This window comes from Helianthus annuus, chromosome 16 (assembly GCF_002127325.2).
Source record: "Helianthus annuus cultivar XRQ/B chromosome 16, HanXRQr2.0-SUNRISE, whole genome shotgun sequence".
Lineage (NCBI taxonomy): Eukaryota > Viridiplantae > Streptophyta > Magnoliopsida > Asterales > Asteraceae > Helianthus > Helianthus annuus.
In genome coordinates, this window is record NC_035448.2 from 27,493,665 (window position 1) to 27,510,052 (window position 16,388).

Consider the following 16,388-nt stretch of genomic DNA (forward strand, 5'->3'; position numbering starts at 1 on the left):
ATAGATGACCAAACAGGATGGAAAATAGGGCATGGGAAGAGATTATATAGGATCCAATAGTTCATGGTCAGGGTTTAGATCCGCGAATAAAGGCATCCGGGTAAAAGGTCCTTGGGTGGGAATTTTCTGCTGAGGTTAAATGTGAGGCTGACACGTATGAAGAAACTGGTTTCTTTTATTATATTCTATAGATTAAGATAAGATTTGGTCTTAGTTTTACTATTAATTTCTTAGTGATGGTTGAAGACTAAAACGAATGAAAATGGTAAAATGGATGAGAGATAGTTTGATCTCATTTTAATGTTTAACGCTCTGGTATTATAATTACGCTATGTTGAATTATCAAGCGAATATCACATCAAGAACATACCCTATTAAACAACTTGTCTGACTCTTTTCTTATTATTAATAAAACTAAGAATTACAATGCTTTATATAGGCTAATAACTTGAACCACAAGATAAATCAAACTATTTGAAAACAAATCAAATACTAACAACGTTATCTAAACAAACTAGATAACTCAAAATAATAAATAACTCAATTGCTAAATGGTTAGATTTGGGGTTGCCATCTAACTGTTATGACGCTATCCTTCGCAAATGGTTACTTGGGTCGATTGTGTAGTGTTAGTTTGACCGCTTAGTGGATGCTTTAGAGATTTCGTAAATGCTGTTTTTGCTCGTAATGATAAAAGAAACGGAAGCTTATTTGATACGATGCTAAATTATTCCTATTTGTGATTTGTAGATAGGAATAGAAAGTTGAACATTACTTGGGTAGATTGGCTACAAAATCCGCTTCTTTATATGTAGTTTTGTTTCTTTTTTTATACTATTGTCTTGCTAGTTTGTTGATAAAATTTTGTTCAAAAAATAAATAAATAACAAATAAACTCAACTTTACTAAATATTACCCTTTGATTTTTAAAATATCACCTCCTATCCTACCACCCCTTGCTAGATCATCACGGTAGACCTACGCTTGTATCATATTTGTACACACTAACATGTTTTCTTAAATGTGTTTAGGGCCGTCTTCGAAAATCACAAAAAAAAATTTGGTTCTGTTCGAGATAAAAAATTTGGGTCATATTCGCAAATCTTCATATAATATAAACTCATCAATCATTCAATCAAATATATAAATACTAAAAACCCATAATACTCAATTATAAAATAGATAAAACAAATTAACAAAAATAGTGTGACATAAATGATCAAATTATCGAACCTACTTCCTAAGCAAACAGTGTGATTCTTCTAGCGTTTTTTTTGAATCAAAGCTCTAGATTAACTTCTTGTAATCCATAGTATCTAATATTTCACTTTCAATAGAAATTGTCGCCAACCCGTTTAGCCTTTATTGTGACATTATAGAACATAAATAGGTCTTCAACAACTTCAACTTTGAGAAACTTCTTTCTGCCGATGCCACGGATACCAGAATTGTCAACAACACTTTAGATGCATTTATAGCATTAGGATAAGTAGTACTGCGTTGGAAGATATAGTCTAAAACATCAAAAGGGTTGTCAATGTGTCTCGGTAAAAATGTATTAATCAACTTCAACTCCATATACAATTCTTTAGCATCAATATCGGACTCTCCTTCATACTTCAATGCATCTTGAAAGTGATAACAACACTCCTTAAGCTTGGCTTCATCCAAAAGTCAGTTGGCCCTGTATGTGTCTGATACTCTCCTCACTGCTGCCGTGCTGCGACTGAATCACTGCGAAATTGCGAAATTCCCTGATCTGATCGAATGATGATCGACGTTTTGTTTCCAGTTTCCCTCGTCCCAATTCCCTCTGCGATATACTATACTGCCTGCGACAGTGCGACGTTTTGTTTCCTTTCCCTGATCTAGCAGGCCCTTATTTTTGTTTAGACTAGTCACTTGGGCTTGTTAATTGGGTCATTTTTTTAAAAACTTTTAAATAGACTCTTATTTAAAAAACTTTGGGTCTTTTAGCAGACCCTTATTTATACAAACATCTAGAATTTTTTTAAATATATATATAAAAAAAGTTTAAAAATTTTTCGGGCCCTATATTGATTTGGACCCTGATCGCAGGCACCTCATGCACCCCTAATAGACGACCCTGAATGTGTTAGTACGTTACTTCTATAAACAAAATATGTATGCTCACATATAGAACTTATTAAACAAATAAAAATCAACGTTCACAAACGAAATAAAAATTATAGGGGAGGATTCATTGAGTAACAGCAAAAAAGTCGGGAACCAAGGAACACTACATTTAACATGTTAAATATATTTTAAAAATTCAATTAACATGTTAAAAAGCCATTTAAAAAAAATTGGCGTTTTTTCTTATGAATACATGTGGAAACATTTTTAATAAAAAAATTAAAAAAATAAAAATATAAAAAAATGTTTAAAAAACAATTAAAAAAAGGCTAAATTTATTTTTCACAAAAATATTTTTTTTTGGAAAAGCTTCTACCCATTTTTATAAGGGAAAATGCTGAAAAAAAATTAAAAATTTGATTTTTAACATTTAAGTTGATTTTATAAGATATATTTAACATGTTAAATGTATTGTTTCTCAGTTCCTCACTTTTTTAGTGTTCTCCAATAAACTTTAACACCATATATTGAACAAGCAAAAAGTTGTTATAGACGGTTTAACAAAAAGTTATTAGGGGAGGCGGGGTGGGAACATTTTTTTCCCGTGATAAACATATTCAACGCGTGGAAGATTTGCACAAACCACCGCCACCCATAAAAGTTCACGCGCGAATGTAAATTCGCGTGATAAAATTCACGCCGTGATAAATGGAACATGTGAGTGGGTGTGAGAGTTTATTGTTGGGTGTTGTGAGTGATGGACATTTCCACTAAGAAAGTTGTGAGTGATGAAATAATGGTTGATGACATGACAGAACTTGATTGGATGTTGTGAGTGATTAAATTTTTGCAAGTGATAACCACCCCTCCCCTTATGAACCAAAAATAAGTAGTTAAAGAAGTGGGTGGATTTACAAAGATTTATATTAATAATTGTTTTTTACTTTATTTAGGTTTATTATATGCTAAACCCACTTTTTTTATTTTTTTTTATTATTTTTTTTTGTCTTTTGGACGAGCTTAAAACACGCTAGACAAAGTAGATTTTTATATGTTGAAATGTATAAATTATCAGTAAACGTTTTAAATTTTAGATAGCTTTATATAATACAAGATCAAGACCACATTCAAACCTAAATTTTAAGAGGGAAAAAATGGTTTCGGGTTGAACAATGGCGAAACTTGAGATTTCTGATTGGAGGGCGTAAGTAACCGGACCTAAAAATTTCCATAAAATCGGGGAGTCAAAAACGTATATACCCAAAAATTTCTATACGAATACTACATACTCTCCACTAGTCTACTGAGCAAAAAGTTCGAGGGGTCGGTCACCCCCTCCCGCCCCTTAAAAGCTTTGCCCATGGGGTTGAATGATTCTTGGAAAATCTTTTATGAGAATGGAGATAGCTCTGAGCAATTCTTCGTATCATCCTCCATCGCTAGCATCGCCAATCTTCATTATAGATGTATGAACAACTCGTGAGTAAGCAAGTCTTTCATCTTACTTCATGTCCAGATAAGCCCCCTAAAGGCTAAAAGATATTGTATCAAGTAACACCCTTTAACTTGTTTAAGTGTAATTTGACTTGAAACTTGAAACATATTTCATTCAATCACAACTTATATTAACTGAGTTGGTGTCTACAACATAAAGAAACCACTTTAGATAATCATCATTATATATTATAATAAAACAAATTCTTGTTTATACATATACTAGGCTATCACCCGGGAACATCCCGGGTCAGAAGAATTTAGTTTTCGATAATAAAAGGTACACAAACAACATATTGAAAGTCGTTAGTATCTTCTTTCCCTTCTGACAATAATTTATTTGTTTCGTTTCATCAGTATGCTAAGTTTGTCTACATGTGTATTCATAGTTTTCGTGTAAAGCCATTACCTTATAATTATTATTGAGATCTGAGTTAAAAGTTGTTACATAAACCCATAGAAAATGTTATATTGTTTGTTTTTTAATTATGTTATATTACTCTTTTAGTTGAATTTATATGATGTTCAACATCGCAAAAGGCGATCGTGTGTGGTTATTGATGTAAGTACTTAATATTTTAATAAAAATGTTATATATCTACTTGAGCTAAGACTAATCAAATAATCGACAAGAGGTAAAGAACAAATTATTAGGAATAGAGAAAAACGTAACACCATAGATTTTTTTAACTGATTCAAGAAACATGACAGGGTGTACTTTGAACAAATCAATAAACAAAACATTAGGATTCCTTCTCAATCAAGAAAAAAGATGCACAATTTATACTTATTAAAGTAAAACAGCTTATATTCATCAATCAAACTCTATGCACATGCACCCACAAGTTTGCTCAAAAATCAATCCAATCCAAACCTCAAAATTTCAATTTTCAATTTGATTTGTACATCACCAGAATTGATATTTGCACCAAAAGTTACAATTCATTAAACACCCCATACAACATCTCTAAGCATCTTTAATGGTATATGAATCAATCTTAGTGTTAGATGATATAAAACATTAAACAATTTCAAACTAATCAACCCGGAAACTTGGAAAGATAAGCCTTTTGAGCTAGATTGCTGATCCTACACTTCAAATCCACACTATAAGTAATCTATCGCGTCACTTTCTTACGTTGTTCACCTCCAACAGGTGTTTTATCAAAATTCACAATGACGTTCTTACTGGTGAAGAAACCAATAATGTGGACGGAAATGTCGAACTTTCTACTTCCTATCTGAAACGTACCTTTGGAGAGTCGTTCGTCATTTGATCATCATCTTGTATCGTTTTCAGCCTTGCTTTGTTTCTAAACTGAGACAACTAAACTATATATATCACAATTAAAACAAATGAAAAGATGTTTGTTAGTACCCAATGATTAAAAAAAATTAAATAAAATAAATTGGGAGAATCATGCAAATCAAAGAACAATATTGCTACCCTTGAACTGTTGAACATGCTAATCAGCCTGTCTATAATTCACACTTTTCTGTTGATTTTTTTTTATTTATCGAAAAACAAATCGAGACCACCAGAAGTAATCAAAAGTAAAAAAAGATAAGTACTAAATAAATAATTAAAAGTTTATAGAGCAGTAGCCAAATTGTTAAAAAGCTTTTCTAAGTCTTCAAAGCACATGGGATTGAATTGGTCTAACTATGTCAACCTTGTAAAAAGTGGTGCAAGCATAGCTTGCAAAAAGAGAATAAAAACACAAGCCCCGTGTCTTAAAAAAAAACTACACCAACCCCATATCCATTGTCAACATCCATTTCACCCAAGTTTACTCAAAAACACATTTTCATGCTTAACTAATCTTGTAAATTGCATCCGGTCGACATTCATGCCAAGGCAAAAAAGAGCAGTTCCCTTTAAAATGGATTTTCAGATTGACTCCACTCCCGCGTGGCCGCGTCTTAGTTTTAAAGGCACGCTTGAGTGAGAAAAATGGATGGAGTTAAGTTAACAAAAAAGACAGAAATACCCTGACTTAAGTGAGAAAAATGGATGGAGTTAAAGAGCTGGATGAAAATAGCAAGACTTCAAAACTTTTGGATCCAGATGCGGAAAAACAAACCTTTAGAAGAAAGTCGCAAAACCGGCAAAAAATGTCAGGAACGAAATTGGAATTTTTCTCTAAATAAGAGAGAATGTATGTTTCACATCAATAATTGAATGTGAGCACCTGAGTGATTGCCCCAAAGCTTCCGAGAGTGATAATCACCAGCATCCTTTTTTTTCCGCTAGCTTCTTATGTTGGCTGAAAATAACTTAAATACATTGATTACGTGAAAAATAAAATGAAGATATAAATCAATTAAAGTTAACAAATTAAGGTTTAATCATCGAAAGATTGTTAAATACCTATGTGTGTAAAATAAATATAACATTTTAAGGTTTAATCATCGAAAGATTGCTAAATACGTGAAGCAGGAAGCTAGATTAACATATTAATCGCTTGTAAGATCCTCCATATTTGACGACTTCATGTCGATGATATTAAAACATTGGTCACTAACCTCAAGATTCCATAAGTTTATCCTAAGGTCATCCGCAGAAATAAACGTTTCCCCGTCACTATAAAAGGTTCACCGAAGTCATATCAGTAATTAAGTGTCATAAAATGAAGTGATATAAACAAAGGCACCAAGTGAATTGTTTTACCTATTTATAGAAATAGAGTTGATATTATAATCATGACCGTGTGCATACATCTTCCAGCATCTTGCAATATTGTGAAGCGGGAAGACGTACGTATAACCTAAAGTTGCTCTACTAATGAGCCCGAGGAGTAGAGAGCCCTGAAAAAGCATGCTAGGAACCTGCACCATATCAGCTGTAGTTTCTGGTTTTAAAGAAAGTAGCAGCCCAACAGCAAACATTGAAAGTGTTAGTGTGGCCCCTGCAAATGGGCCAGCTAGAGAGATATCGACTTTCGTTTTTCTATCTGGAAGAATCGATTTAAACAGCACGATTCAAAATACATGTCAATTTTATTTCAAAGTAAATATAAGAGAGTAAAATGCGATTTTCGTCCCCGATGTTTGGCCAGTTTTGCGACTTTTGTTTAAAGGTTTATTTGTCCGCATCTATATCCAAAGGTTTGAAATCTTGTCATTTTCATCCAGCTCGTTAACTCCATCCAATTTTCTCCGTCAAGTTAGGGATATTTCTGTCATTTTTGCTAACTGAAAGAGCAATTCAGTCTTTTTCACTTTATGTAAAAAGATCGTATACCACTAATAAAACCAACTTGCCCTTTAACTTAGCAAAAAAGAGAGAAATACCCTGACTTAAGTGAGAAAAATGGATGGACTTAAAGAGCCGGATGAAAATAGCAAGACTTCAAACCGTTTGGATCCAGATGCGAAAAAACAAACCTTTAGATGAAAGTCGCAAAACTGGAAAAAAAACGTCAGGAACGAAATTGGAATTTTCCTCTAAATAAGAGAGAATGTATGTTTCACATCAATAATTGAATGTTGGCTGAAAATAAACTTAAATACATTGATTACGTGAAAAATAAAATGAAGATATAAATTAATTAAAATTAACAAATTAAGGTTTAATCATCGAAAGATTGCTAAATACGTAAACAGTTTAAATATTATTATTGAATCTTACCTAGCCTCAAAAGTATCGGTGTGAGAATCCTAACAAAGATGGTACTGAATGGTTAAGGGAGAAGTCCAACCAATCACGAATCTGCAATAATAAGTATCAACCCTTTTATTTTTTTGTTATGACAATACAAATATTTAAATTTATTTGTTATTTCAAAATAACCTGTTGCTTCATTTCATCAACCGAGCACAATCCAAGTAAGCCACGATCCCAACATGCTTGATGAAGCTCCTCTTCATAAAGAGACTCCACACCCACTCCTTGGATCATCTTGTTGTCATCTTTTATTTTGGTACATGTATAAAAAGAAATATACAACTGATCTCTCAATGATTTAAGAAAAAATAAAAAGTAAATCACCTAATCTAGTGACCCGACTTAATTTGAAAATCCATCGCCAACGGCACCGATTAATTGTGAAAACATGTCGGCTCACAACCGAAACATGTCGGCTGTTGGATTTGAGAGGAAATGGTGGGAAAGACATCTTTTTTTCCTTTCTCGTCCTTTCCTTTCTCACTTTTACTTTCTTTTCTTTTGCCTCGTTAAGTTAACTCGGGAACACAGCGTTAGGGTACATGGTATGGGTGAAAAAAACATTCGGTACCAAGGAAAAAAATATCCATAATGTGTGGCCTTAGAAAATTCGTACTTTGTATTTAATCTACCCTTTATACGAAGTATTTTTTAACCAACACTGAAGCCCAGTGAATAAAAACCGTACCTCCCAGGTAATACCTTGATCCATAACAAAAGTGTATAGTACGGTGGACGACCCAGACATATGATCAGTATGAACAATCTGCCAAAAAGATGGAAGTTCACAGTTAACACTGTATATATGTTACACTGTACAAATTGTAACTTTATAAGAAGTATAACCTTTGGAGTTCCTTGTAGCTCGATAGTGTTAGCTTTGAAATCAACAATGCCGGTATCTAAATATCCTTCGAGACGTGCCTTGTTAAGAAGATGATCAAAGATGCTAACAAACAATTCAAAAAGCCTGCAAATAATAATTTGATATTAAGCATCACACTGGAAATTGGGGAAACAGAAATTCTATACCATTTTGTCAACATAAACCAACTTTAGCCCCTAAACTTTGGCATCAACCAACTTTGGCCACTCAACTTTGGTAATGACATATTGAGCCCCTCAACTTTAATAATACTACGTTTAGCCTCTCAATTTTTGTCAACATCAACAAACTTTGGTCCCCCAACTTTGGTTATGACATATTTGGCCCCTCAAATTTGGTAATGACATACTTAACCCCTCAACTTTAATAAGGACATGTTTAGACCCTCAACTTTAATAGTGACATGTTTAGCTCCTCAACTTTTGTCAACATCAACCAACTCTGGCCCTTCAACTTTGGTAATCACATACATAGCCCCTCAACTTTAATAAGGTTTCCTTTTTTATAATTTTCATTATTTACCCTTACACTTTAATATAGTTACTATTTAGACCTTTGCTTATTTTTATCTACGTTTCGAACCCGCTAGTTAAATATTAAAAGGCATAACCTGTTTTGGATCTCTGGTGGTAATCCTAAAAGCCGATTCAGAAAACGTCCAACATCATTCCAATCTGGATCAGCTATGCGGCCACGAAGCTTCCGAGAAACCTTGCCATTTTCTGTACAAATTACCGTAACAATATATTATTGTAATAAAACTACAAATTAATGGTATAAAAAAATAGCTAACCGACAAGTGTGTTGCAAAAAAATACCATCAACAACTGTATCCCTAATAATGCCAATAGAAACAAGAGCAGCTTTGGCCGTTTCAATAAAATCTTGGATTGTATGGGGATTTTCGAATGAACAGTTTGGTGGCACAACTGGAAAAGAATCCTGAGAAATGAAGTTATCGTTGGTTGAAAGGGGACCCACATCAGGAGAAATAGAAAGAACAGAAAAAAAAGGTCAAAGAGGATAAGATATAACAACCTGTTCCATAATTCCGCTATACATCTTATACAACGCATGTTTCCCATACAAACTATCATAATTAAAGGCGCTAAGAGATGGTCCAGCCCTATAATAGAAATGCCAACTAATGAATACTTATCTTAAACAGTTAAACTATACTATTACAATGTTAATCTTTGTTATATTAAAAAATAAATTTACCGTCGATCACCCTGTGTCAAAGCTCCAAGTGACGCTAGTCGCTTTGCTACAACGGAAGCAAATCGCCGTTCACCTCCAAGATTTGTAAACAGTAACCTAAGAAGTGATTTTTACAATAAAATGAAAACTTGATATAGCCGTAGCATGATACCCATGGGCGAAGGATAAGAGGGGCGGGGAGGGGCGCCCCCCCCCCCCTCCGAATTTTTCGCTCAGTGGTGTTATATATGTAGTTTTCGTATAGAAATTTGTGGGTATATACGTTTCCGCCCCCCCGGCCGAAAAATTCAAGCTTCGCCATACCTATTAAGTAGGAGTGGTCTCAAGATCGGATTATCCGGTTTTCGGGTATCCAAAAATTTCGGATAGTGAATATTAATATCCGAACTTTCGAATATCCAAAAATCGAATATCCGAAATTTCGGATACGGATTCGGATATTTAAACGGATATCCAAATTTATAAAAGTTAAAATAAAAAATTGTATCGTGCATAGGGTAAAACTAAACTTGTATTCGATTTTTCAACTTTCCAACACTGGAGACAAAACGATGTTCATAAATCCACATATGAGTCCGATTATTTACTATTTTTAAACTAAACATAGTTCCTCATATAATATCTATTTACTATTTATTTTAGTTTTCGGGTATTGGATAATCTGATTATCCAAACATTTTAAAAATCCACATCCGAATCCGAAAATTCGGATTATACAGTTTTCGGATATCCGATATTTCGGATATGGATTTTCAGATATTTCGGATTCTGATCCAGATTCTTTTGAGCACCTCTATAAGTAAGTTATAATATAGTAAACAGATTGACATATCTTACCTGTACTCAGGTGCACACGTTTGATTTGAACGGTGAGTCCTCCCAAATTGCTGTATTGCACGATCAGCACTCCAAGGTAGTTCTAAAGTTACATGGACCCTTCTTTTCTGTTACAAAACATTAAAAGATGTTGAAGTTTGATCTTTTATTTATAATGTAGGTCCTTTGTGTATTTACCTGGTTTAGTGCTCTTCTATCAGCCTGCAAAGAAACGCCTGCTGATCCAGCTTCAGAAATAATAGCAACCAGTTTCTTACCGTCCATGAAAAGTCGTTTTTCATGCATGTTGACCATTTCCGTAGTTACATCCTTTCTGAATGGATATAAGAGGGTGCATCAGCTGCTGAATACAAAAACTAAATATTATGCTAACAATAGTAATCAAGCATAAACTTACGTGTTACGGAACTGATAAGTGACTCCTTTTCCATTGGAGGCCCTAACAAGCATACCTCGTCTTCCTGTTATTTCTGCAACATTATCAGGGCCTCCAAGCTGCAATCATTTGAAAAATAGATATTGAGAAATATTCATGATAACACACACACATATATAGACATTTGTATAGCAGAACCTCAGTTAATAGATACCTGATCAATGAGTTCATCCAATGGATTGTTTGGAAGGTCAAAAGTACGAATTGTGTCCAAAAGCTTTGACTTATGCTCTACGGCAGTTTCATATCTAACACATTCCACCACACAGCATTTGTTAACACAATTAAAGCGACATAAACAGTAAATAAATTATATAATCACACCTTTTTAGTAATTCTGCTGAATACGGCTGTCTTGCGTGAGAGTGGCCCACAGATTCAGCATCAGATTTCTCAGATGCATAGTCAGAATGCGCTCTGATGCACGCAACATTGTTTCTTATGCTTTTTTCCAGATTTTATGAACTGTGTTCGGTTTTTTCCATAATTAACATCTTAGTATGCTTGATTTGAACAAAAAAAACAACTCTTACCTTCTAATTACGTCAGTTGTTTTACTTTAAGTATGTTTTTATAAGTTTTTATGTATAAATAATTTTTAACTATTTTTTTTATAAAGAACGCATTACATACATGATGCGCTCGCATCGCGCATCACGCATCGCGCATCATATTTTTGGACTAAACGCATCGGAGCGCATCACGCAATTTAAAACCAAGCTCATGAGCCACAAGCACTACTTTCATTTGTTTACAACTTCATAATTCATATCATAATATGCACTTATGCAGTATTTTCTAATGTCGGAAAAACCAAAATCCAATATATATTTCGATTAGAATCCATTTAGACATGATCAAACTTACCTACAAGAACTACAAGTTCTTACCTCAGCAACGCCCAGAATCAAAAGAAAACAAATGAAGACTTGAGTGGGCTTAGGACAGTAAACAATCACTCTTCATCAGCAACTGTGATCCCATCTTCATCACCGTTTTCGTGTGATTCTCTGTTCTCCAACGATTCTCCGTTACAGGCTCCTCCCCTGTTTTGCTATTTTTGGCTTCCTTTGCTTTGGATGAATCAGATTTTCTTTTAGCATTCTTTTGCTTGAACTCTGAAACCATGAACAAAGCTGTTAGCATAACAGTCACTGCCATCAGGGTTATATAGCAACCATAAAGCTTCATACAGACCCATGACATTTTATTAGCTATAACATAGAAAATAAATCAGAACAAGAGATTGCACACGTCATAGTAAATTAGTAATGGTTGACCTTCAAGAGAGGCTCTTAGTGGTGCAATGAATTCTGGAAACTCGATCTCTTCAAGCGCCTTGAATACATCTTCAGCTTTAATTGAAAAAAACATTGAAACAAACAATGATATAAATAACCTCGTTTGCAAGAATTGAGCGTCCTAGTTTGTTAAATCCATTCTTTTAGCTCAAAGTGAATAATTCCAACCTATACTTTAACATTGAAACAAACAATGATATAAATAATTCCTTTACCTGTTGTCTCCCACAAAGTCTGTGGAAACCAGATCCTGATCGGTGTAACCTAAGATCACCGAAGATTCTTCATCTTCCGTTACAGCTTCATCTGAAAGCTTCGGAATCTTGAGTTTTATCACCATCTTCCCATCACTGGACGACGATCCAATCATCATGTTCCGATCGTCTTCATCATCCCACTAATCTGTAATCATCTTCTCCATCAGTCAGTTAACAGATTGATCGATTAATGAAGAACAAACAGTGAACAAACCCTAAAGAAGATGAAGTGAAAAACCCATCTCGAATAATCAACTAACGGAATTGGGGTTTGAGAAAAGATTAAGAAAACGGAATGAAGCTTGAATCATGGATCGGAGATGAGAAGAATAGGGCGGCTCTTCAATTTTGGGATGACGGTGTGAACAAATGAGGGATTAGAATGATTAGGGTTTTTTATTTCAATATATACCCGGGTCAAAAAAACGGGTTTGAATAACCCAATTCGGATCCCGTGTGAAAACATAAGGTTTCTCACAATTTTCCCGCCAAAAATCTATTTTGGTTGCACGACACGTGTCCCACACTTTATTCATATATTATATATATAGATATAGATATTTCAAATCCATTTCATGATGAAACATAACACGATAACAACTCAACTCAAATAAATTTTAGTTAAGATCAAATAACTCAATATAAACCCCTTCAATTGTATTGTAGCTCACCCTTTTGATCATGGGCTTACCCTAGTCACCTAGAGAGGTGGACCCGCGCTAACATCCCCTCCATGCTGGAGCAATGCGTACACTAAAAAAAAACTAAGCAAAGATGGTAAATAATTCTATTGTATTCATAGTATTTTTTAGGCAACATGGGGTATGCCATTCCATGCTATTGTTGTCAGTTTTTGTTGCACATTTGTATAGAAGTTAGCACATTGAACGTTTTTTTCTTTTACTTTTTAGATGAAAAAGATAGCCTTGAAGTATAAAAGTTAGCACATTGAAAGTTTTTTTCTTTTAGTTTTTACCTTTTTAGATGAAAAAGATTCTCCTGAAAAGTTGGTCTAATAGTTAGTCATTTAGGGGCTGTTTGTTTACCTGTTAATGAGGCTCTTAATGGTTCATACCTACTGGTTCAACACTTAATGGTTCAGATTGTTTGTTTCACGAGCAGATGTCTGAATGGTTCAGACATTTGCCTCTGAATGGTTAAGATTTATACAGAGTCTGAATGGTTAAGACCTCTCATCTGAATTGGTCAGACATTTGCCTCTGAATGGTTAAGTATTATACAGGCTCTTAATGGTTCAGACCTCTTACTGGTTCAACACTTAATGGTTCAGACCTCTTACTGGTTCAGCACTTAACCATTCAGATGTTGCCAAACAGCCCCTTAGTTTCTCTCCTTAAGGTCTCAAGTTCAACTCTCACTAGTATCACTTTGAAGGATGTTGGTGGTGACAATGAAGTTTAGAACTAGGCCTCTCTGGAGGTCGCCAGTTCGAAATCGAGCTGAACCGGGTTTTACCACAGTGGGTCTACGGACGGACGCGTTTTCCCCGGAACTGGTGGCTTGGTGGCTCGAGTATGCATCCAACTCTGACTATTATGGAGGAGGGATGCATTTGCTCAATTGAGGGCATCTCATGACGCTTATCCGGTTATTGAGTTGGCTGTTCAAAAAAAGATAAATCCTATAAACTTAGCATTTATTAATTGTGAAAATATGTTGCTAAAATATTATATCGGTGAGCATACTAGTTCGTCTACATAGCATAAGTATGAATAAATCTTAAATCCACATGTTTAAAGTTTACTAAATTATGTATCATATGCGCATACAAAGACTAAATATCAATCTAAAGTTTGGCATTAGCGTAACCTTATCACCAAAGTAAGTAGACTGTAAAGAATAACTTAAAAAGACCCATAAAAACGGGAGGTGTGCTAATCCTATAGCGTTATACATGTTAAGGGAGGCTTGCAAGGTTAATGATATATTGCAAAACATAAGAATGTTCTATCATGCATAACATATTAGCATAACAAATAAGCATGTTAAAAAATTGAGTATTTGCATAAGTTTGATTGTATGTGTGTGAAAGTGTATTTAATACGGATACATGTTGCAACCAAAATAGCGTTTAAAGCGTAAAATAGGTCTAGTATGAACTCATGGTTTGCGAAGAATTTCCACAAAAAGAGAGTGAGCGGTTTGAAGGATGAAATCACCAAAGTTACCCTAAAAAGGTAAACAAAGGTGTATGAGTATGAGGATTTGGAGGTTAGAATATAAACGGAATTTACGAGTATAAAATTACATAAAATATATCTTGCTTTAGACACTTATTTGGACACTATTTTTAGTTTTTGTTTTTCATGATTGTTAGACACTCATTAGAAACCTAAAACAAGGTAATCTAAGACCAAGATATTTCTCCACCTTACCATATCATATTCAATCATGGTTTGGTTGATATCATGGTTTGGTTTTTTGGAGACTTAGAGGTATAACTATCATGGTAGGATAAGTCCATTAACCTCAAGAATTCATCAATGCACAAAATCACCAACATGGTTGATGATTTGGATGGTCATGAATGTAAAAAATGGATGGTCATGAATGTAAGAAATGAAATATATAATTAACCTATCTATTTTGCTAAGTAACCAAGTGAGGTATAACTAGATGTGTGCTTCCAATATGGCGTGGTTGGAGACTTGGTGTTGTTTTGCTCACTTTATTACTTGGAGATTACTTAAAGTCTTACAAGAATAAGAAATGGAGTTATATAACCTCAAGTTTCTGGACTTAAACATTATCCTAAGTAAGTCAACATGGGAGTTTGTTGGTGACTTGAAGATGTTCCAAAAACAAAGTTTAAGAAAACACATATATAAAATTGTAAAAATCCTAACTTGGACCTCAAAAATGGTGGTTTACCATATTTATTTACCTTGGTAACATGTAGTGATACTCCTAAAGGTTATCCAAGTAAGGAGAAGAAGAAAAAACAAGAAGAATAGGCAAGAAAGAAACTCAAAACTCACTGTTTTGAACTTAAAGTTTTATGCCCAAGGTTGAGATTCTTGATGATTTGAGAGTGCTAGAGAGAGTGTTTGAAGTGTGGAAAATGTTTAGGATGTGGTGAGGGGTTGTATTTATAAGTGCGATTAGGGTTTGGGTGTTAAATGAGGTGGTTGGGGGTTGAAAGGATGGAAAAGGAGCAAAAAATCGCGAGCTAAACATGGTTCTCGCAGACTGGTCCCTTGCGGACCGTAAAGGCATAGTAATATGGTCCGCAAGGATCTAAGAAAATTCAAAAAATTCCATTTTGGCCCTTTGAGTTGTTCGATTGGTTATTAGGTTCTATAAACGTGTTGTTTTGCATAATTTGAGCATTCTTAGGTACATGTAAGTATGTATATGATAATAACACATGTGATTAACATTCCAAAATATGTATTCTCGATGTATGGCTTGGTTTTTTAATTAAAACGCGTATTTGTGAATGTTTACGTATTATGCAAGTATGGTTAGACAAAAATAATACAAAATATGATTTCCATTATGATAAAGTATCGAATTACAAATGATTGAAATTGAAAATACGAATTACTTGATAAATGAAAAAGAATGGAAAATTACGGGATGTTACAATCAATGATTATTATGGTGATTTTCCCTAAAACATAACATGTAAGAGGTTAAGATAAAAAAAAATCAAAAGAAAAGAAAACCCAACAAAAGCTGAATTGCTGTCTATTAATAACCCAACTGAAATGAACAGTGCTACACATCTGGTGGCATATGGTTATTTGACCATCTTTTTTATTTCTTGGTTATTTTTGGGTCTTTCACACGCGTGCCAGCAGGTTGAGGTGTCACGATTCTTGATAACGGTGATATATGGAAAAGATTAGCTCTTTTGCAGCACGACCTTTCCATTTACCTTTCCTTATCTCGCCAGTACTTTAAAAAGATTCCAGCTACTTTCAAAAACGGAAGGCGCAGCCGTAGCCGCGGTCATGGCCGTATACGTTGTCGCTGTGCGGAACAGGCTCCTGGATCTACATGACGATCTGACAACCGAGTTTCAATTCGTATAAAAGCCTACTTCGTCCCACGGGTAATGATTTACGACTTTTTTTGTCAAAGAAATTTGCTAAAACGATTCAAGCGTATACCATTTTTATCATCACTCCAAGATTTAATTTATCACTTTTGATATAACACATTTGGT

General features: G+C 34.3%; 1 protein-coding gene across 1 annotated transcript; it reads right to left on the reverse strand.

Moving 5' to 3' along the window:
• Positions 1-4,449: 4,449 nt before the first annotated feature.
• LOC110918397 (protein FORGETTER 1) lies at positions 4,450-11,799 on the reverse strand. The gene is made up of 17 exons (XM_022162726.2): positions 11,585-11,799; positions 10,963-11,055; positions 10,793-10,886; positions 10,600-10,697; positions 10,380-10,515; positions 10,203-10,309; positions 9,366-9,461; positions 9,183-9,270; positions 8,963-9,086; positions 8,755-8,866; positions 8,105-8,228; positions 7,961-8,024; positions 7,385-7,503; positions 7,223-7,303; positions 6,263-6,545; positions 6,118-6,175; positions 4,450-5,858 (listed from the first exon to the last, which is right to left on the reverse strand). Exons 1-14 carry the CDS (start codon positions 11,797-11,799, stop codon positions 7,229-7,231), a joined length of 1,545 nt encoding a protein of 514 aa, XP_022018418.2. The 3' UTR covers positions 4,450-5,858; positions 6,118-6,175; positions 6,263-6,545; positions 7,223-7,228.
• Between the last annotated feature and the right edge of the window lie 4,589 nt (positions 11,800-16,388).

Coding starts and splice junctions, on each gene's coding strand:
- LOC110918397 (XM_022162726.2), bottom strand. CDS start 11,799: ATGGCAGTGACTGTTATGCTAACAGCTTTGTTCATGGTTTCAGAGTTC. Junction 10,698..10,792: donor TGGATGAACTCATTGATCAG/GTATCTATTAAC, acceptor AAATGATTGCAG/CTTGGAGGCCCTGATAATGT. Junction 10,516..10,599: donor ACTTATCAGTTCCGTAACAC/GTAAGTTTATGC, acceptor ATATCCATTCAG/AAAGGATGTAACTACGGAAA.